Source organism: Protopterus annectens, chromosome 2.part1 (assembly GCF_019279795.1).
Source record: "Protopterus annectens isolate FY-2018-M chromosome 2.part1, PAN1.0, whole genome shotgun sequence".
Taxonomy (NCBI): Eukaryota; Metazoa; Chordata; order Ceratodontiformes; family Protopteridae; genus Protopterus; species Protopterus annectens.
In genome coordinates, this window is record NC_056729.1 from 1,792,889,937 (window position 1) to 1,792,907,396 (window position 17,460).

The following is a 17,460-nucleotide window of genomic DNA, read 5'->3' on the forward strand; positions in this document are numbered from 1 at the left end:
CCCTTCCTCAACTTTGGGAATCAACCCAGGTGTGATGAATGCAACAGTGAAACACGAAGAACATAGTACAGTTGTGTACACTTACCATAAATGTTGATTTTCAAGTGTTTTCACAGTTGCAGTCCTGGTTTCCCTCCCTCCAACCTCTCCTCTCTATGGCTATTCCTAATGACATTGGTATTTAGTTTTTACTGGTGGTATTTCCCACCATATACTAGCTTCATATTTGGGGGCTCCTGACATTTGGGGCAAGAAAACCTGATGTAATGGTGTCTGCTGCCTGTTCTATACCCCTGACAACCTGACGTCATGGAAGAAGCGACAGCATCCGACACAGAAATACTAAGACACTGGAATTTGGGCCAACTGAGGGCTACCTGCTGGCAGATAACCCAAGTGTGATGACTGCAGCAGTGAATACACTCTTAACATCTACATTTATGGTAAGAGTATACAATTGTACTTTCTTGGTATGCTTTAGTGGACCTGAAAGTATTCTCCAGTTATTTTGCAAGACTTTTTTGATATTCATGAGAACAGGCATTTGGATCTACTAAATTTGTAGATATTCTTTATGTATGATTTATTTATGGCAGTGGACCACCAGGGTGCCTTGTTTTTGAATTTCCCTTGATACTTTGTTCTTGTAGGGGCTGTTGGAACTATGCATGTTTTCTAAATGGGTGTAGAATTTTTAATTGAAGCTTACTATTGTATTAAAGGAAACCACACCCAAAATGTAAAAAAAAAAAAAAAAAAAACTTTTTTTTTTTACAACCGATACTTTTAAATGTAGCACCAGGCTGCTGTGTTTGAGGCGTGATGCTGACAGTCAGTGACTGATAAAACACATTAAATTCAAATTTTTATTTTAAACATTTCAATTGTCTAATGTTTCAATTTAAATTGAAACATAATCCTTCCAGTCCATCTCATTTCTATTCTCCCTATCATAGAAAAGATTTTGGAAAAAATTACTTTACTTGCATCTCTTTCAGTACATCAGCCAATGCCACCTTTCTCAAAAGCAGCATGACTTTTTGGTCGTAGTACATCCACAGCTGTCTTGACACTCATCAACATTATTCCTGGAATGGACAGCGGCCTAATTACTGGAACAAGTTTTATTCATGGGTTCATAGTTAAGTACTAGGGTAACAGCCCCTTATGGACCATCTTAATCCTAGCCGGTTACCCCATTTGAGAATCAAACCTTGCACCTTCGGTCTGTAAGGTAAACACCTTAACCATTATGTCAATGTCCCACCCCTCATTTTCATACTAAATGTTTTGCCTACTTAACCTAACATCATTTAAGCATGTATAACATTTTATGCCACTGTTGTATTATGCCACGTTTAAACTCTTTGACAGTTGTCCCATACCATTGCTGAAGTCGGTCCTTTGACAAGCCTACTTGCTCAGTTAAGAAATTATTCAATCAGAATAAATCACCTAATAAAACATCTTTAGTCTTGTAGTATGTACATCTCACGTAGAGGTGCTTGGCTTTGCTTAATTGCAGGGAAAGGCTGTCGCTACAATTTTCAGCTTGTTCGGGAGGTTGTAAAGATGGAGGAGAAGAGGGGCTTCTCTAAAACCCTTATCTAAGGAGACTTGGAGAGTTTAGCAAGCAAGAATGAAGGACACAGCACTCCTCCAGCATGAGTTAAATATTTATTTTTCATATGCATTTGAGAGAATGCTGTGTACTTTGTCCTACTTGCCTACCTCTGAGTCCTTAGTACAGGAGATGAACATTTAGACTTTCCCTCGTATGGTGCTTCTGTGGTGGGACTCTGCCAGCACTTTCCATAAGGATGTATAAACCAACAGCTGGTTACTCCAGTGCCTAGGCTGCTAGTTGAAATCAGATCATCTGGAGCGTAGTCAGTGCCAAAGCATCTTAGTTTCTGCAGAGCTATCAAGAGAAAAAGGGCTTTAGCCGATAGGTGCTTCTCTTCTGGGATGCACAACCTTTTTCCTTCCTGAAAGATTGATTTGTAACTGACTGGGGGACCGATTCACCCCTTCAAGAAAGGACTTGAGAGACATGTCTCCATTACTGTAGTCATTCATAGCATTTTTGCAGTAAAAAAGCTTTTTATTTTTTTTTAATCAAATGTTGTGCTTTAATGAGTTTCAGCACCTTGCCCCTATTTCATGTAATGTGTGTTTGCAGTTAAGAGCAGTTTGGCTTAGCACGGCAGAATAATGTTTGAGAAATTGTAACCCAGGATGAATTTAAAGGTTTAGTAGCACCTCAAGTCTTCATCTTAAGAATGTATTTTTTTAGTGTTTTAACCATTGCCATGTTCCCTGCAAGGAATAGTACAGTTGTTTGTCATGGTTTTCATTTCTTTAATTTTGTATACAGTTTAGTGCCTCCTTTAAGGTATATTTAACCTTTTATTTCTCTGGCAGGTACTTTTGAAGACTTGCTCATGTGTTTGGAGTGCAGTCATGTCATATTAGATTGATAGTTTACTGCTGGCATCAGAAGACCTTTCTCAGATTTTACAACTACACACTAATAGTACAAGACTAAACATGATCTAATTTTGTTTAAAAATTACTGCAGCAGTATTTTGCATTTGCTTTGCTGCTTAGCATGACAGGTATGTTAAAGTTGTTGCTAATCTAACTTCAAATAAACTAATTATACAGTAGTAGTTTTGTAGGAACAGTACACGATCACTGATTTAACTATTTGATTTTGACATATTGTATGTTATAACCTGCAACACAGTTTACTTTCCATATGAACTTAGCATGTTTGCTTCTGCTTCAGGTATGTCACGGAACATGTTGCAGTAAAATATTGTGAGGCTTACCACTCATCGGTATAAAACCAAAGTTGGGCATGGAGCAGGAGGAGGAAGTGAACAAAATAGTCATAGCAGATGAAACACTGAATGGTGATCCTTTGAAAGAACAAGAAAATGAAAGTGAGCATCTGACAGAAGAACGTGATCAGGATGTTCCAGAGAGAAGCACTCACCTGACTTCTACCATAAAGCACAAATGTGCTGCTTATGTAGTAGCCCTCAGACCTTGGAGCTTTAGTGCATCTCTGATTCCTGTAGTATTAGGTAGCGCATTAGCCTACCGGGTTGAAGGAACTATCGATATTATTGTCTTAATTGTCTGCGCTGTGGCAGTGCTTTCTGTCCATGGTGCTGGTAACTTGGTTAATACGTATTATGACTTTTCAAAAGGGATTGATCATAAAAAGAGTGATGATAGGACACTTGTAGATCGAATTCTTGAACCACAGGATGTTGTCAGGTTTGGAGCCTTTCTGTACACCTTGGGCTGCGTGTGTTGTACATGTTTATTTGTTCTGTCAACACTGAAATTGGAACATTTGGCTCTGATCTACTTTGGGGGTCTTTCCAGTTCATTTCTTTATACAGGAGGTAAGTTATTTGTAGCATTGCTATGTGTTTTAACATTGCAGATGGAGTGGGTTGTATGTTTTTTTTTATTTATTGGGGAGGCAGTTTGAGTTGATATGTGCAATTTATAATAGTATCATTGTATTACAGTGGGAAGTGTAAGTTTCTGTGCTATGTACTGTTTTGGTTTTTATATTGCTTTGTTCCTGTGCAGAAGGCAATCTTGTGTCTTGCGGTGTAGAGGAGAGTTTGTGTGACAGGTGCTACTTATAATCCCATTCCATTGCTTACTGTCTCTCAGTACAAGTGCCACTGGAACTTACCAGATCTTGCCACAATTAGTTGCTGAAGTTACCAGCAATCATTTATTTCTGATATGATGTATTTGTTATGTTGAATGAATGATGGGGAAAGTTGTTTATGCCTGGCTGACATTGTCTTTGTTATTTGGACTGATCCACGGATATATGGGAGGGGCCACTTCAAGAAGCTAGTGCATGGTCCTTTAACAGCAGCTTGGACAGGTCATTCAAAGAACTTGTCAAAGTTATGGGAGACAGCAACTAAACAGTTTTGTAGAGTGGAGCCCCCTATAAACATCCAGTAAAGGCTTCACCCCCACATACTGCTTTACCCTCTGTGCCACTATGTGATCCAGCAAGGATGAAAAAAATGGGTCTCAGGACTGTGATCTCATCGCATAGCCAGTTGAATGTCAAACATTCTAGGACTTCTGTAAGTTTTGATTGGGGAAATAGCATTCCACCATTAACCAAATGATAAATATCTTGTGAGAATTAGTTGATGGAGCTAAGACCTTGTACATGGCCTCTGAAATACATCATGAGGTAGTGTCATTTGTACATATGGCTATTCACTCTCTTGCAGTGTTCTGCAAACTGAATTGGTGTGGGGAATAGTTTTGAGGGTTTCATGCATGCTAAGTGTAATTGTGGCAGTGTAGAAGGAAGGGATTGTTTGAACTGCCATTAATGACTTCTAGGAGATGCCTATTTCTTAAGATATTGTGTAGCTCTGAGGATTCATTTTCGTTTACAGTTTCACTTGAATTTTTTTTTAATTATCTCTGATCACTGAAGCTTCAGCTAGATGAAACAAATGGTTAAAAGCTGAAATAAAAATGTTTGGTAGGGGGACAAGTGCCTCTGCATTACCACACCCTCTTACTTGTGTATACTAGCTCAGGGATCATGCAAGGGCAGGTTATATTGAGACTTTGACACTCAAACACCTGGATCATAAGGAGTTATTTCTGTTGTAAAAAGCTATCAAAAAGTTCAGAATCTATGAATAGAAATTTACAGGCTTAAACTTGTCCAGTTTGAAAGTATATATATATATATATATATATATATATATATATATATATATATATATATATATTTTTTTTTTTTTTTTTTTTTTTCCCCAAGTCCCTGGAGGAGCTGATGTTGGGGGTAGGGAGCGGTGATCTAGCTTTGCTGGCTCCCTGGGGTGTAAGGGATGGGAGCACATGCCACAGGGTAAGGTTTCCTGTTGTTTAATCCCCGGTTGAGAACAGACACTCCACAGAAATGCAGACTTTTTATTACATTGTTGTATCTGTGTATTTTCAGTGTATGCCTAACAGTATACACTACTAGGAAACGTATGTTCTGTCTCCCTTTTATTACTTTTCATTTGGATGAAGTACATTTTAGTTATTTATTATCTGACTGGCCGACAGTGCTGCACTGTGTCACTTTGTGTTGAAAGCTGCTGGGTACTACAGAAAACATGCCTTTTCTACTGCAAGCTGTCTAGCCCCGTTACATAATCAAAATGTAAGACCACATGACTCAGTTCCAGGAACTACCTGGCAGTAGGTCAGCATACAGGAAATACAAACACAAGATTATTAAACTTAAACAGTAAAACCTAATCTTCTTCGGGTTGGGAGGGTGGCCTAATGGTTATGGTGTTTGTCTTACAAACACAAGGTGCAGGGTTCAAGCCTCCCAAGATATAATTGACTAGACTTAAAATGGCTCGCAAGGGCAGTTAGTCTAGTACTAACCTATGAACCTTCACGCTTTAACACATAACTTTTTGGGAGGGTGGCCTAATGGTTAAGGTGTTTGCCTTACAAACACAAGGTGCAGGGTTTGAGTCTCACAATGGATAATTGGCTAAGCTTACAATGGCTCGCAAGGACAGTTAGCTTAGTACTAACCTATGAACCTAAAAGAAAAATTACATATTTTAGTATTAGAAAGCCTGCTTTATGTGATGAAAGTATAATTACTACAAAAAGAAGCAGTAACAGAACAACTTTGCAAATGAACTGTAGGATTATCTAGGTTAAGTGTTAACTTTATGGTGATTTTTTTTTTTTTTTTTTAAACAATTGGTAAATTGCATATTATACAGCTGAGTGTCAAATAGGCCACGGTAGTACAGCGGTTAGCATGGTCTCCTCACAGCAAGAGGTTCTCCCGTTCGGTTCTCTGCTGGAGCGCCTTCTGTGTGGAGCCTGCATGTCCTCCCCATGGTTGAGTGACGTTAAAGACATGCAGGTGCATGCGTGCGTGAATGGACACGCCTTCTTTGAAGGTTGGGCGTCGGGCTGGCAACTCAGCACCGTAAAAATCCACTGACAGTCATTAGCGGACGGGAGTTCCGCTGTGGCGACCCCCAACTGGGAAAAGCTGAAAGACTTTGTGTCAAAATATAATTGATAGGTTCAGGAACAAGCTTACAGCTTAATGGGCATTTTCCTCTATGGAGATGTTATGCGTCCATGTATACATCAGACTTTTAAAAAATGCCAGTCCTTTCACATTTGTAGGATGGGAGAGGTTTGTTCTAAAAGCAGTAATATCATGGAATTATTGTACGTAAAGTAATGATTCTTTGGAACGGGGAATGTACATTCATGTGTGATTAAGAAGTGCATCAGTGTAATTTTTTTAAACATTTGCTTACAGGTTTAATAACTGTCCACAATTTGAATTATAATTTAACATATAGTATGCCTTTCATATTGTTTTAATGATAATCATAGGAATTGTAGGAAATACATGGTTATTTGACAAGAGGCCATATGTGCCTTGCCATTAACCACCTTCAGGCTTTACCAAGCTTTATAAGGAGGGCAAGGCTTATAAGTCACAGAATATATTTTAGGGCATCTATCCATTTGCCTAAGCTGTGATTGAAGGCTGACAAGGAATCACATTGCTTGGCTTGCAAGAGGAAATCTATTCCAGAGGAAGGGGAGGTGCTGGTTAATGAACTGCTGTTTGCATTTACTTTTGTTAATAACCTGATGTAAATTGAGATGTCTTGCTGTAGTGCTGGCTGCACTGTTTGATACATTGTGAAAGAGGTTTCTGACAATAGGGTATCAGTGAGCACAGAAAGTAAAGTGCAGGTCTCTCCCCCAAGAGTCTGTATAGCAAAGAATACAAGAATAGTGATTCCAGCTTTTTCTTATAATTAAGGATGATGGGTTGGGAGCGATCCCCTCGCTCCGACTCGGCAACATGCCAAAGACAGTATTGGCTGGCTGCTACTATATTATCCAGGATGCACCACTGCCGGCCTTTTCGTCAACCTTTTACTAAAAAGCTTTAGTGGTTTAAGTTCCTCCGCCTCCTGGGTGTCCCGCGCCCGGCGAGCTTCTGGATTTTTAGTTTGTCGGGGACGGAACATCGGATACCGTAACCAGTCCCTTCTCGTCCAAACGTCCATGAGGCTCATTTCCTATGCTTTTGAAGGGGCGGGTAGCTGAGCCGGCTGCACAGGCGTGGCTCTCGTGAGCAAGCTCCGGCAATGTCGTCTGGAGGCCTTCAAGTCTTCCGCTTGCCTCAGCCTCCCTCCTTGATGGATCTTGATTTGGTGCTTCTGGCGCATTAACCCCCCCCTTTGAACGCTGCGCTTTGCGGTATAAAATATCTGTCTTTAGCCTTTCATTTCCAAGCTAGCTATATGGGAAATTTGTGCTGGGCTACTTGTCCAACCCGCACACTTCATTTTCCATCTCTATTATTCTATTCCCCAGCCTTCCCCACCTTGCAGATCAGCTCAGCCAATAAGAGACTTACTTTTCTTTGGCAGCAGCACAGTCGGCCAGGGCCGAAAAAGTTTTTGAGGCCCAAGATCCATTTTTTTAGGAACCTTAATGGATTTTTAATGCGTCTAGTGAAATGTATGCCAAAGAGTGTTTTACATTCTATAATTGATATAACCAGGGGGGATTGCTTAATTATGAGATGCAGATGGATTTCCTGACTACAGTTATCACATGGTGAAAGGAGAGGGAGCCGTCGACCCAGGTGCCCAGAGTCCTTGCTGACAGACTCACTGGACGGTGTGGCATCATTGATAAAGTAGGTGGTAAGAAGTTCTTTCCTGAAGTAGTTGATAATGCACTTTGTAGCATTTTTATGAGCACTTTTTTTTGATGCTCCAACAGTTAACATGTTTTAATTCTGTTTTGAAGGATAGTCGTATCGTTAGTTGATTTTAACTGCTGCCATTAGGAAACTTAGTCAGCCAGAGAGCCTTGTCAATGTTTAGGTCAAAGAAATGTCAAAAAGGAAGGGCCTAGTATGTAACTCTGGGGAATGCCTTGATCACCTATTCCCTAACTGAGGAGACCTCACTGACCCCGACATTGTGTGTTCTGCCCTTGAGACAGTTTGCAATCCATCTTACCACATGGGGATCAGAGTTTAAGGCAATTAGCTTATTAAAAGTCCCATCATGTGGCATGGTGTCAAACGTCTTTGCTAGGTCCAGGTAGGCAGCATGTACTGTGTGACCCTCAACAATCTGTGTGAACTATTCAAAAGAAGTACATAATATTTAGCAGGCATCACCTACTAGTAACACATCTGATTTGTAATGGGTCTAGCCTGATCAAATTTTTAATTCCTGGTTTGATAAAATTGGCTTTACAGACAAAACTTTGTAAGGGTAATGGGTTTGCAGTTTCATGAGTCATTGATCTTTTGCTTTTTATATTTGTTACATACCAGTTTTTTTAAATTTCTTTTGTTGACCCTATTAGTCCTACTTGGCTAGGTGCCTTTTTTCAGAGAAGACCTGAGGTGATATTAATGCTACTAGAGAAATGTGACCACAGCATCCAGAAACGTCCTGTACTCTTCTGTAATTGCAGTGGGATCTTTTACATCCAGTTGAGCTACCATCAACTCCAGCAGATGGGCATCAGTTTAACATCTCATCTTAAGGATGACAAACTCAGACGTGCAGCACCCCCTTATGCTGTACTGCAGTGTTAGCAGTTGGTCTACCTGGTGTGGGAATAGAACTCAGCCTTTTGCACCAAAGGAGAGTATGCTACCTGTTGCACCAACACTAATAAGGAAAGATCATCTGCACCCAGCTGTGCTTAGCATACCACCGCAGTAGTTGTAGCTGGACAGTTGTTATTGTGCACACAGGAAGTTTTCCCCAAGTTTTTACTGCAAACATCCTTTTTCTTTCATCTTTTTGTTGGCTGTCTCTAGTCTGCTCCAGGGTATAAAAGTCTGCACAAACTTACTACAGACTGCCCTAGTTTGTACATTGTTTCTTTTCCCCTTACATATTCTATGTAACCATGCATTTTCTTTCCTTCCATCCCCTCACAAGTTCTTATAAAAATAAAGTGACACTGGACATCACAGATATACAGCCAGCTGCTTCCCCCATTCTACTGCTAGCCTTCTAGCACTTGGTATCTTAAGGCAGTGTAAGAACTACCTCAGAATTGGTGAAAGTGAACTCTTTCTTACCCTAACAGATTTTATCTGAGAGAGTTGCAGACCTGTAGCTAACATAGAGGTAGTCCTTTCAAAATCTCATGCATGCAGTGAGTATCATACTGTATTATCTCCACCCTCATGAATGCAACATACTCGTACTGACAACACTAAACTGTCATATGCTGAGACAGCAAAAAATTATTACCAAAGCCTCTAAGAACTAGTCAGAGTAGGCAGCAACAGAACCTTCCTAATATATCTTTTATGTGCTCCCCATCATCAACATGTTCCCAACAAAATAACATCCCAGCGTTTAATACAAATGTTAGCTTCTGGAAACATCATAGTTATTGGTGACTTCACTGTTAGAGACACTGACTCCATGCTGACTAGGCTGAATAAGGGCTAGTTTGCACTTGGCAGTCCTGGCTCCCAAGAGACTGCTGACAGTTCAAAGGCATTCAGGACTCACTCCTCCAGGAAGTATGGCAATGGCATGATCATAATCCATGCTGGAGTAAACAGTCGGTCACAAAAGCCCATGAAAGACATTATAGGAAGTGGATTGCTGGGACAAGCTACTCATGCTTCAGTCAAAGGATAAGACTCTGGTTTTCGGGGTTATCCTCCCCTCACCTATAATGAGATCTAGACTCAAAGCAAACATACTTGCATTCAGTAATTGAGTAGCTGGTGTCCTTATGATGGCCCCTCATTTTATCTCCCTGGGATGAGATGTTCAACAAACCTACTTGGTTTGGAAAGGATGGTCTGCGCCTCTTTTTCAAGGGCTTCCACACTCTAGTCATAACCTTTGCAAACCCCATAGTGCCTTTTTAGGTAGAGTTCATCTAATGAACATACCATTCTAATTAAAAAAAATGTAGACTGAATAACATCATCATGGCCCTTTGTTTATGTCTGTACTAGCTAGAAATGGCAAAGATGTTGACAAAATTGATAGGTATGGATCAGTGTTCTTTTGTGGAGGGGTGGCAAGCATTTGACAATATTAATAGAACAGTGGTGATCCAGAGGGAAGCAGAATGTAAGAAAAATATCTCTGTTGGTGGGTCCTGATGCAGAGAAAGCATTTGACAAAGTAAATTCAGTTTTTGTGAGTAGGGCATTGGAAGCATTTGCATTACCTGATACAATGTTTGTCTTTTCGGCTTTTCCCGGTAAGGGGTCGCCACAGCGGAACTCCGGTCCACTAATGATTGGCAGTAGATAATAAAGTTAATTAGAAGGGTTTATGAAGCATTGGATCCAATAATTAAAATGGGAGGTTTCCTCTTATTTAATTTATTTATTGCATTTGTTTACAGGGAAAGTCCACTGGGGCTAAAAGAGCCCATTTTCAGTGGAGGCCCTGGGAGAAAAGCTCCGACAAGAAAATAGAAAAATATTAAACATTAATTGGTACAAAAGTAGATACAGTTTTACACATAATGATTATGGTAATGTATACAGAATATGTGCATAAAAGCAGGAATTTTATTGGTTGCCAGATGAATTCAGTCAGAGAGGTATAAACAGAGATATATTAATCAGCATTGTTTTACCAGTATCAACAAGTGATAAAAAATAATTATGGAGAAAATATCATTAGGCAGCAGTAGCAAAAAGCATAGTAGTTTAGTTCTCATGTAAGGAGGTTAGGTTATAGAGCAGGTACATAGCCAGGAAGAGTTCAGATGATGTTTCAATATTTGTTTGAAGGTGGTGGTCTTGGATAAGGTGTGTTTGAGCAGAGAAAACAGGCAGGGGGTGTCCTTTTTTTTTTTTTTCTTTATTTGCTTTTATATTTAGTCACTGTCAAAGAAAATAAGGGACTTTCGAACGCAAGGATATAATTGATATGGGTAACCAAGGAAGATGGCTTTATTTGCAGATATTTTGTACCTGATGAATCCAGAAAAGGACATCACAGAATTGTGGAACATTTTGGGACAGTTTCATGTCTTTTCACGATATAAAATTAATGAAGCTAAAATGTCAGAGGAAAAATATACTTTAAAAATGATCAAAACACTGTAGGTTCAGGTTAAGGCACTTTAATCTTGCAGCAAGGAGACAAAAACGTGCTAATACAGAGTTTGTCTAACCAGAAACAGGAAATACTTTCATTTTTATACATTCTTAAACTGGTTGTCCTACCATGCTGACGTAACAGATTACCACCTTTTTCATCATCATCTGCTGACCATCTTTCCCATGAATTTTGCTGATTTATCAATTTTTATGTGAAACTTCTTGAGGAAAACAACATGGCCTTGATTACTCCCAGTTAGATGCATGTTATGTTACCATTCAAGATACTATGGATAATTCAAGCACAATGCTACTTCTCTAATAATCCTTTGTCTACTTTATCTCTAAGTTACTACAGCTGCACAGATTCCCATCCTTCGAACAGAGCTGTTTGTCTGAAATCATTACATTTACAGAATAAAGCATTGTTCATTCATTCGTTCCTGACCTAGCTGATAAACATCTGCTTCTCAAGTACATTTCCAAAAGGCATAAACATGAATATTGCTGTGCTAGCAATTACTAGGTCAGAGGGCAACTTGCAAGTTTCAGAAAGCATACTGCAGTTTTCAAAAAGCATCTTTTTCAGTCTCATATGAAACTCAATTTGTATAAAATACAGTGCATGAAAAATAGAATGAAAAGCGTATTAAAATACTTGGTTATTAATTGGCATTAAGCATACACACATTAATACATATTTTTCTAACATTTCCCTCCTGTTAATACTTTTTATTCTATTTTCAAAAAAGAATAAATGTTTGCTTCTTTTCCTAACCTTTTCCACTCAGGATTTGCAGTTAAGAAAGTCATTCAGTTTAAACTTTTATGAAAGTGTTTCGCATTCTAGCAGCTCTTCAAATTCAGTACTTTGATACATAGTCTCAGATACGAATGTATCTATGAATACTTTGATTAATCTCTTCATGCAGGGGATTCCACAACAAATGCAAACTCCTATTAGGAGTACTCCTACCCCAATGGCAATCAATATGTTCATAAAAATGGAACCCCACCCCCCCAAATGCATTCTGGAAAAAGTCTGTCAGAGGGTTTGGGCCTGGCTTGGTCATGGCCGACACTTGCTGAATCACCTCGAGATGATCATTAATTTCATGCTGATGGTCAGGAATAAACGCACAGCATTCTTTTTTGATTAAAGCATAAGTCCCACCCCTCGCCACTAGGGTGAAGTCAAGAGCCGTTCGGTTTTGGAACACTACAGTTCTCATGGCATTCAGTTCATCAGTTATCAGTTCAAGAGCAGAAAAAGTCGCATTACTCATTACTTCGAGAAGTTTCGACAGTTTTCGCAGCTCCCATATTGATTTAACTGCACCATATGCAGGTAATATACCTGCCCAGGATACAACAGCATCACTCAAGTTCATGTGCACGAGTTTGGTTCCCACATCACGATGGTCTTTCCAGCCTGCTTCGATCCGTCCCACTGGATTTTCAGGTTTCTTAACAGTCTTTTTGGTCACATCTCGGGTATTTCGAATATTTCCCTGAGGCAAAACTGCAGTGTGTCAGATGGCCAGAACCAGGTACCCCAAAAAACAACTGCCAGACCAATTCTCAGGTAACCATTTATATGCTTTTTTACCACACACAAAATAACAATCCTCTACCTTTGTTGTTACTTTGTTACGAAATGACTGCCCCGCATGAAACATTTTCCTGTCTATTACAGATAACTGTTTAAAAAGTACAGGATTGCGTTGTACCTGATCAAGACTCTTATGCATAGATCTCAAAAATGAGTCATAATCAGTACTACAAGATCCACTCAAATCATTTGGTTTTCTATAACATTTATACTGTACTGTAACATTACACTTGCTCCATCCCACTTGGATGGTGTCATTTTTGTAAAAACATACAATTCCTTTTTGTGTCACAGGCAAATACAGTGCTACTTTATCTTGTGCTTTAATAGCGACTGTGTCAAAAAACAGATTTTTCCCAGGTTTCATTGACCCCTAGGGGGGATAGCAGTCATCCATAAACCCCCGTATGCTGTTGGTATGGCCGTACAGACCCAGCAGTTCGAAACATTAAAAGTCTCAGCATACACACGTGTAATTGCCTGATAAGTGTTGAAGTTCGGATGCCAGTCTATGTTTGGTTCATTACATCTAATCAGTTCAACTTTTGTGGCAGGAAAAAGGAGTGGCCACAACAAAAAGAACAGTGTGATTAGCATAGCAATTAAAATGATCATACAAGTTTTCTGAGGTTGCTCAATGTCTCTCTTCACTCTGTACCTGGCCATTTTGTTGTTGTACAACAGTAACAAAGTTTTTGTCCAACTCAAAGTTCTTAACCAGTTTACAGTGCGTCAAATGAATCCAGGAAGCTCGCTCTGTGATCTTGACTGCAGTGGGTGTCTACAGTAGTACTTGGTACGGACCTTCCCACTTTGGAGAACTCCAATTCTTTCGTTTCACAATCTTCACCCAGACCCAGGTGCCTGGGGCTACTGGTGCTTCCGATTTCGGTTGTTCTTTATCTGAAACAGAATTTAACTGCAAAAGTTTGTTATTCAAAAATCGCCTCGTATACCCTGCAAGTGAACTGTCAGCCTCCTGCTCTGCAGACATGAGAGGTTTCCACTGAGGTTTATAATATGCCCTCCCAAATGCAAAGGGATTAACTCCTTTTGAAACTTTGTTTGGAACAGTTCTCATGCTCAACAGTGCTAAAGGCAAACAGTGCACCCAGTTCTTCTGTGTCTCAGTCATCAGCTTCCTAAGCTTGTTCTTCAACACCCCATTATGCCTCTCTACTAACCCTGCAGATTGGGGGTGGTAAGCACAGTGATTCTTTAACGATATCCCAAAATAACGACTAAGTTGCTGCACTGTTTGGTTCACAAAATGTGTACCGTTATCACTATAAATCTTTTCCAGTATACCAAATCTGGATATAATTTCTTTAACAGGGACCTTCGCAACAGTAGCTGCATCTGGATTTTTAGTCTGAAAAGCTTCTACCCATTTGGAAAACATATCTATAATGATAAGGCAATACTTTTTATTCTCGCATTTATTCAATTCTATGAAATCCATACAAATAGTATGAAACTGATATGGTGGTGTAGGGAAACTCCCTTGCTTAGGCTTCAATGCCCCTTGTGCGTGATGCTTGTTACAAACATGGCATGCTGCACAGAAATTTTTTGTATAATTTGTAAATCCATAGGTTACTAACTGTACCATACCCCCTGTTTAGACATGGCTGTGCCCATGGCTCAACAACGCTGCATATCTAAACAAATTAGATGGCAAAATTGGTTTCTTGTCCTTGGAGATGTACAGTCCCTTTTCAAGGATTGCTCCTCGTTTTATCCACTTCTGTTTTTCTACATTTGTAGCAAGTGTCTGCATTGTTTTTAACATTTCCAAATCTAAAGTCTCAGAGGGGTGTAATTCCTCGCTCAAAAGAAAAGTTTCTGTGGCTGAAGCTGCCTGCTTCACAGCTGTATCAGCCCATGCATTACCTTTTGAAATCCTATCTTGTTGCTTCGTATGAGCTACGCATTTGCACATAGCTACTTTTTTAGGTAACTGAATAGAATCTAATAGATTTAAAATAAATTGCGTATGATTGATTGGTTTACCAGTAGATGTTATCATTCCTCTATTTTTCCACTGCTGCGCAAAAACATGTACAGTAGAAAAAGCATACAGACTGTCAGTCTAAATGTTCACTTTCTTACCTTTTGCTAAGGTACATGCCCTTGTCAAGACAATGAACTCTGCCGCTTGTGCAGATAAATTGTGTGGTAAAGATTTTGCTTCTAAAGTTTCAGTATCAGAAACGACTGCATACCCCACTAGAATCTGTCCTGCAGGACCCCTCCTGCACGAGCCGTCCACATAGTAGGTCACCTCGGCATCATCCAAGGGAACATCCGTAAGGTCTTGTCTAGGTAATGTCTTTTACTCAATCTCCTGCAAGCAGCAGTGTGGTTTGCCATCTGCAGGGGTTGGGAGCAAGGTTGACTGATTCAAAGTCGTGCATCGTTCAATTGTCATATGAGGTTGGCTCAACAGTATGGTCATACAGGAAAGATGTCTAGCAGGAGAAGTATATGCTACTTTTTCTTGCAGTAAAATAATTGCGACTGCATGAGGCACTCTCAAAGTGAGAGGGTGGAATAACACTACTGAGGCCGAAGCCTGTACTGCCATTGCAGCTGCAACTACTGCTTGTACACAGTGGGGCAGGGACTGCGCCACTGGGTCTAACTGTGATGAGTAGTAAGCTATGGGGCGTTGCTTGTCCCCATGTTGCTGTGTCATTACTGATGTTATATAACCCTGCTTACACTCTACAGTTTGAATAAATTTGCTTATGATAGTTTGGTAATCCTAAAACTAAGGATGATGCTATCAGTTGTTTCAGCTTGCAGAAAGCTGCTTCTGCTTCAGGTGTCCATTGTAATAAATCCTGTGCTGCCATCGGCTTTTTGAATATTAAATTGGCCAGTGGAGCAGATTCCAAGGCACAATTCGGTATCCAGCTCCGACAAAAATTAGTAGTTCCCAGGAAGGACATCATTTCCTTCTTGGTAGTTGGTCTAGGTGCCTGTAATATTGCTGTTTTTCTATCTTCATCTAATATTCTGCTTTCCTTGGATATTACATATCCCAAGTACTTAACTTGTTTTCTCCAAAGTTGTAGCTTGTCCTTGTTTACTTTGTGACCTTGAGTAGCTAAAAACTGTAATAAAGCTATCGTGTCCTCTTTGCATTCTTGCTGGGTGGGGGCTGCCAGCAGACTATAGTCAGCATAAAGTAAAATCTGACTACCTTTCGGTGGGATAAATCCCGCCAGGTTGCTTGCCATTTCCTGTGCAAATATTGTTGGACTTTCACAATATCCCTGTGGTAATCTTGTGTATGTATACCGTTTTCCCTGAAATGTAAATGCAAACCAATATTGGCTGTCAGGGTGTATCGGTATTGAGAAAAATGCATTACTAATATCTACCACAGAAAAATATTTTTGCTCTGGCTTTAAATCATTCAGTAAGGTGTGTGGGTCTGGCACCGTTGGTGCCCTGGGTATAACTGCATTATTTACAGCTTGCAAATCTTGGACCATACGCCATTCCCCATTTGCTTTCCTGACAGGAAATAAGGGTGTATTACATGGTGAATCAGGAGATTCTATTAAGACTCCTTTCTTAAATAAGGCTGCTATTATAGGCTTGATTCCTATCTCTGCATCCTTTCTCAAGGGAATACTGTCTTTTCTGGGGTCTAAATGCTGATTTTGGCGTAATAGTAACTGGTCCTGCTGTTCGTACAAGTCCTACATCTGATTTTCCTGCTGACCAGAGAATGTCTGGTATACTTCGCAAGGCTTTTTCCTCTTCTTCTAATAAGAGTAATACTAGCCTGTAAGTGCACAGCTGGGTGTGTCTGTGTAATCCATTTCAGTTTCTGTTTCTGTACTCCTTGTTCGGAGAGCTCTGTCTGTCTGCTTTTCCCACCTTGTGACTTTTTCACCTAAGTCTGCCCATTTCAAATTTTTATTCTTAGTTAAGCTAACATGTGGCAATCGATTTAGATTTGTAAAGTGCTAAAAATTCCTGGGGCAATGAACAGCTTACTACACTGTTTCCCTCTGCATCCCAGTACAGATTTCGTAACACTAGTCTGTTTGCATGGTTCTGAAACAATTCCTGTTCATAATCTTTATCAGGTCCTGGTCTATTACAGTAATACAGAGTACAATGCAACAAATGCGGTTTGTCAATGTCGAGGGAGGGGGACTTGCTGATGGCTACGTTCATCAGTTCTTTGGTTACTGCCCCTGGACCAGTCGTAACTAAGTCCTGGCTGTACCAATAATATGTCTCATCCTCCGGTCGCGCTACAAAAGTATCCATCTGTCGCTGTGCTTCCATACCCTGCATGGTTGGAACTACGGCTATGCCAAATATCTGCTTTAAGTCTCTACCCAAAAGGTTTACTGGGCATTTTACAGAAACCACAATTTTACTTCTGGGTCATCCCTGAAACGGGGTTTGTTATTGCTATGTTATGGGACAGTGGCTCTCGATACAGCTGTCCATCAGCTGCCTTCACTAGTATATAATCTGGTGATTCTGAATCTTCTGGTAACTTGGAAGGATGTATCAGGGTCCGTGAAGCCCCTGAGTCGCACACAAATTTGACTTCCCTCCCCTCTACCAGAAGCGTCACTTCCGGTTTTGTGTCTGTTAAGTAAAGCTCTAAGCTCAATAAAGCTAAGTCCAA

The 17,460-nt window shown here is 40.0% G+C and overlaps 1 protein-coding gene across 4 annotated transcripts in view; it reads left to right on the forward strand.

The window, feature by feature from the left end:
* UBIAD1 (UbiA prenyltransferase domain containing 1) overlaps positions 1 to 17,460 on the forward strand; it is a 200,454-nt gene that overhangs the window by 136,893 nt on the left and 46,101 nt on the right. For 3 of the 4 annotated variants that reach the window (XM_044063222.1, XM_044063221.1, XM_044063220.1), the window contains one exon: positions 2,792 to 3,419. In XM_044063222.1, the coding sequence (XP_043919157.1) occupies positions 2,864 to 3,419 (556 nt within the window). In that variant the 5' untranslated portion in view covers positions 2,792 to 2,863. Of the gene's footprint in view, positions 1 to 2,495; positions 2,619 to 2,791; positions 3,420 to 17,460 lie in introns of those variants that run through there. The other variant, XM_044063223.1, reaches the window with a different exon arrangement.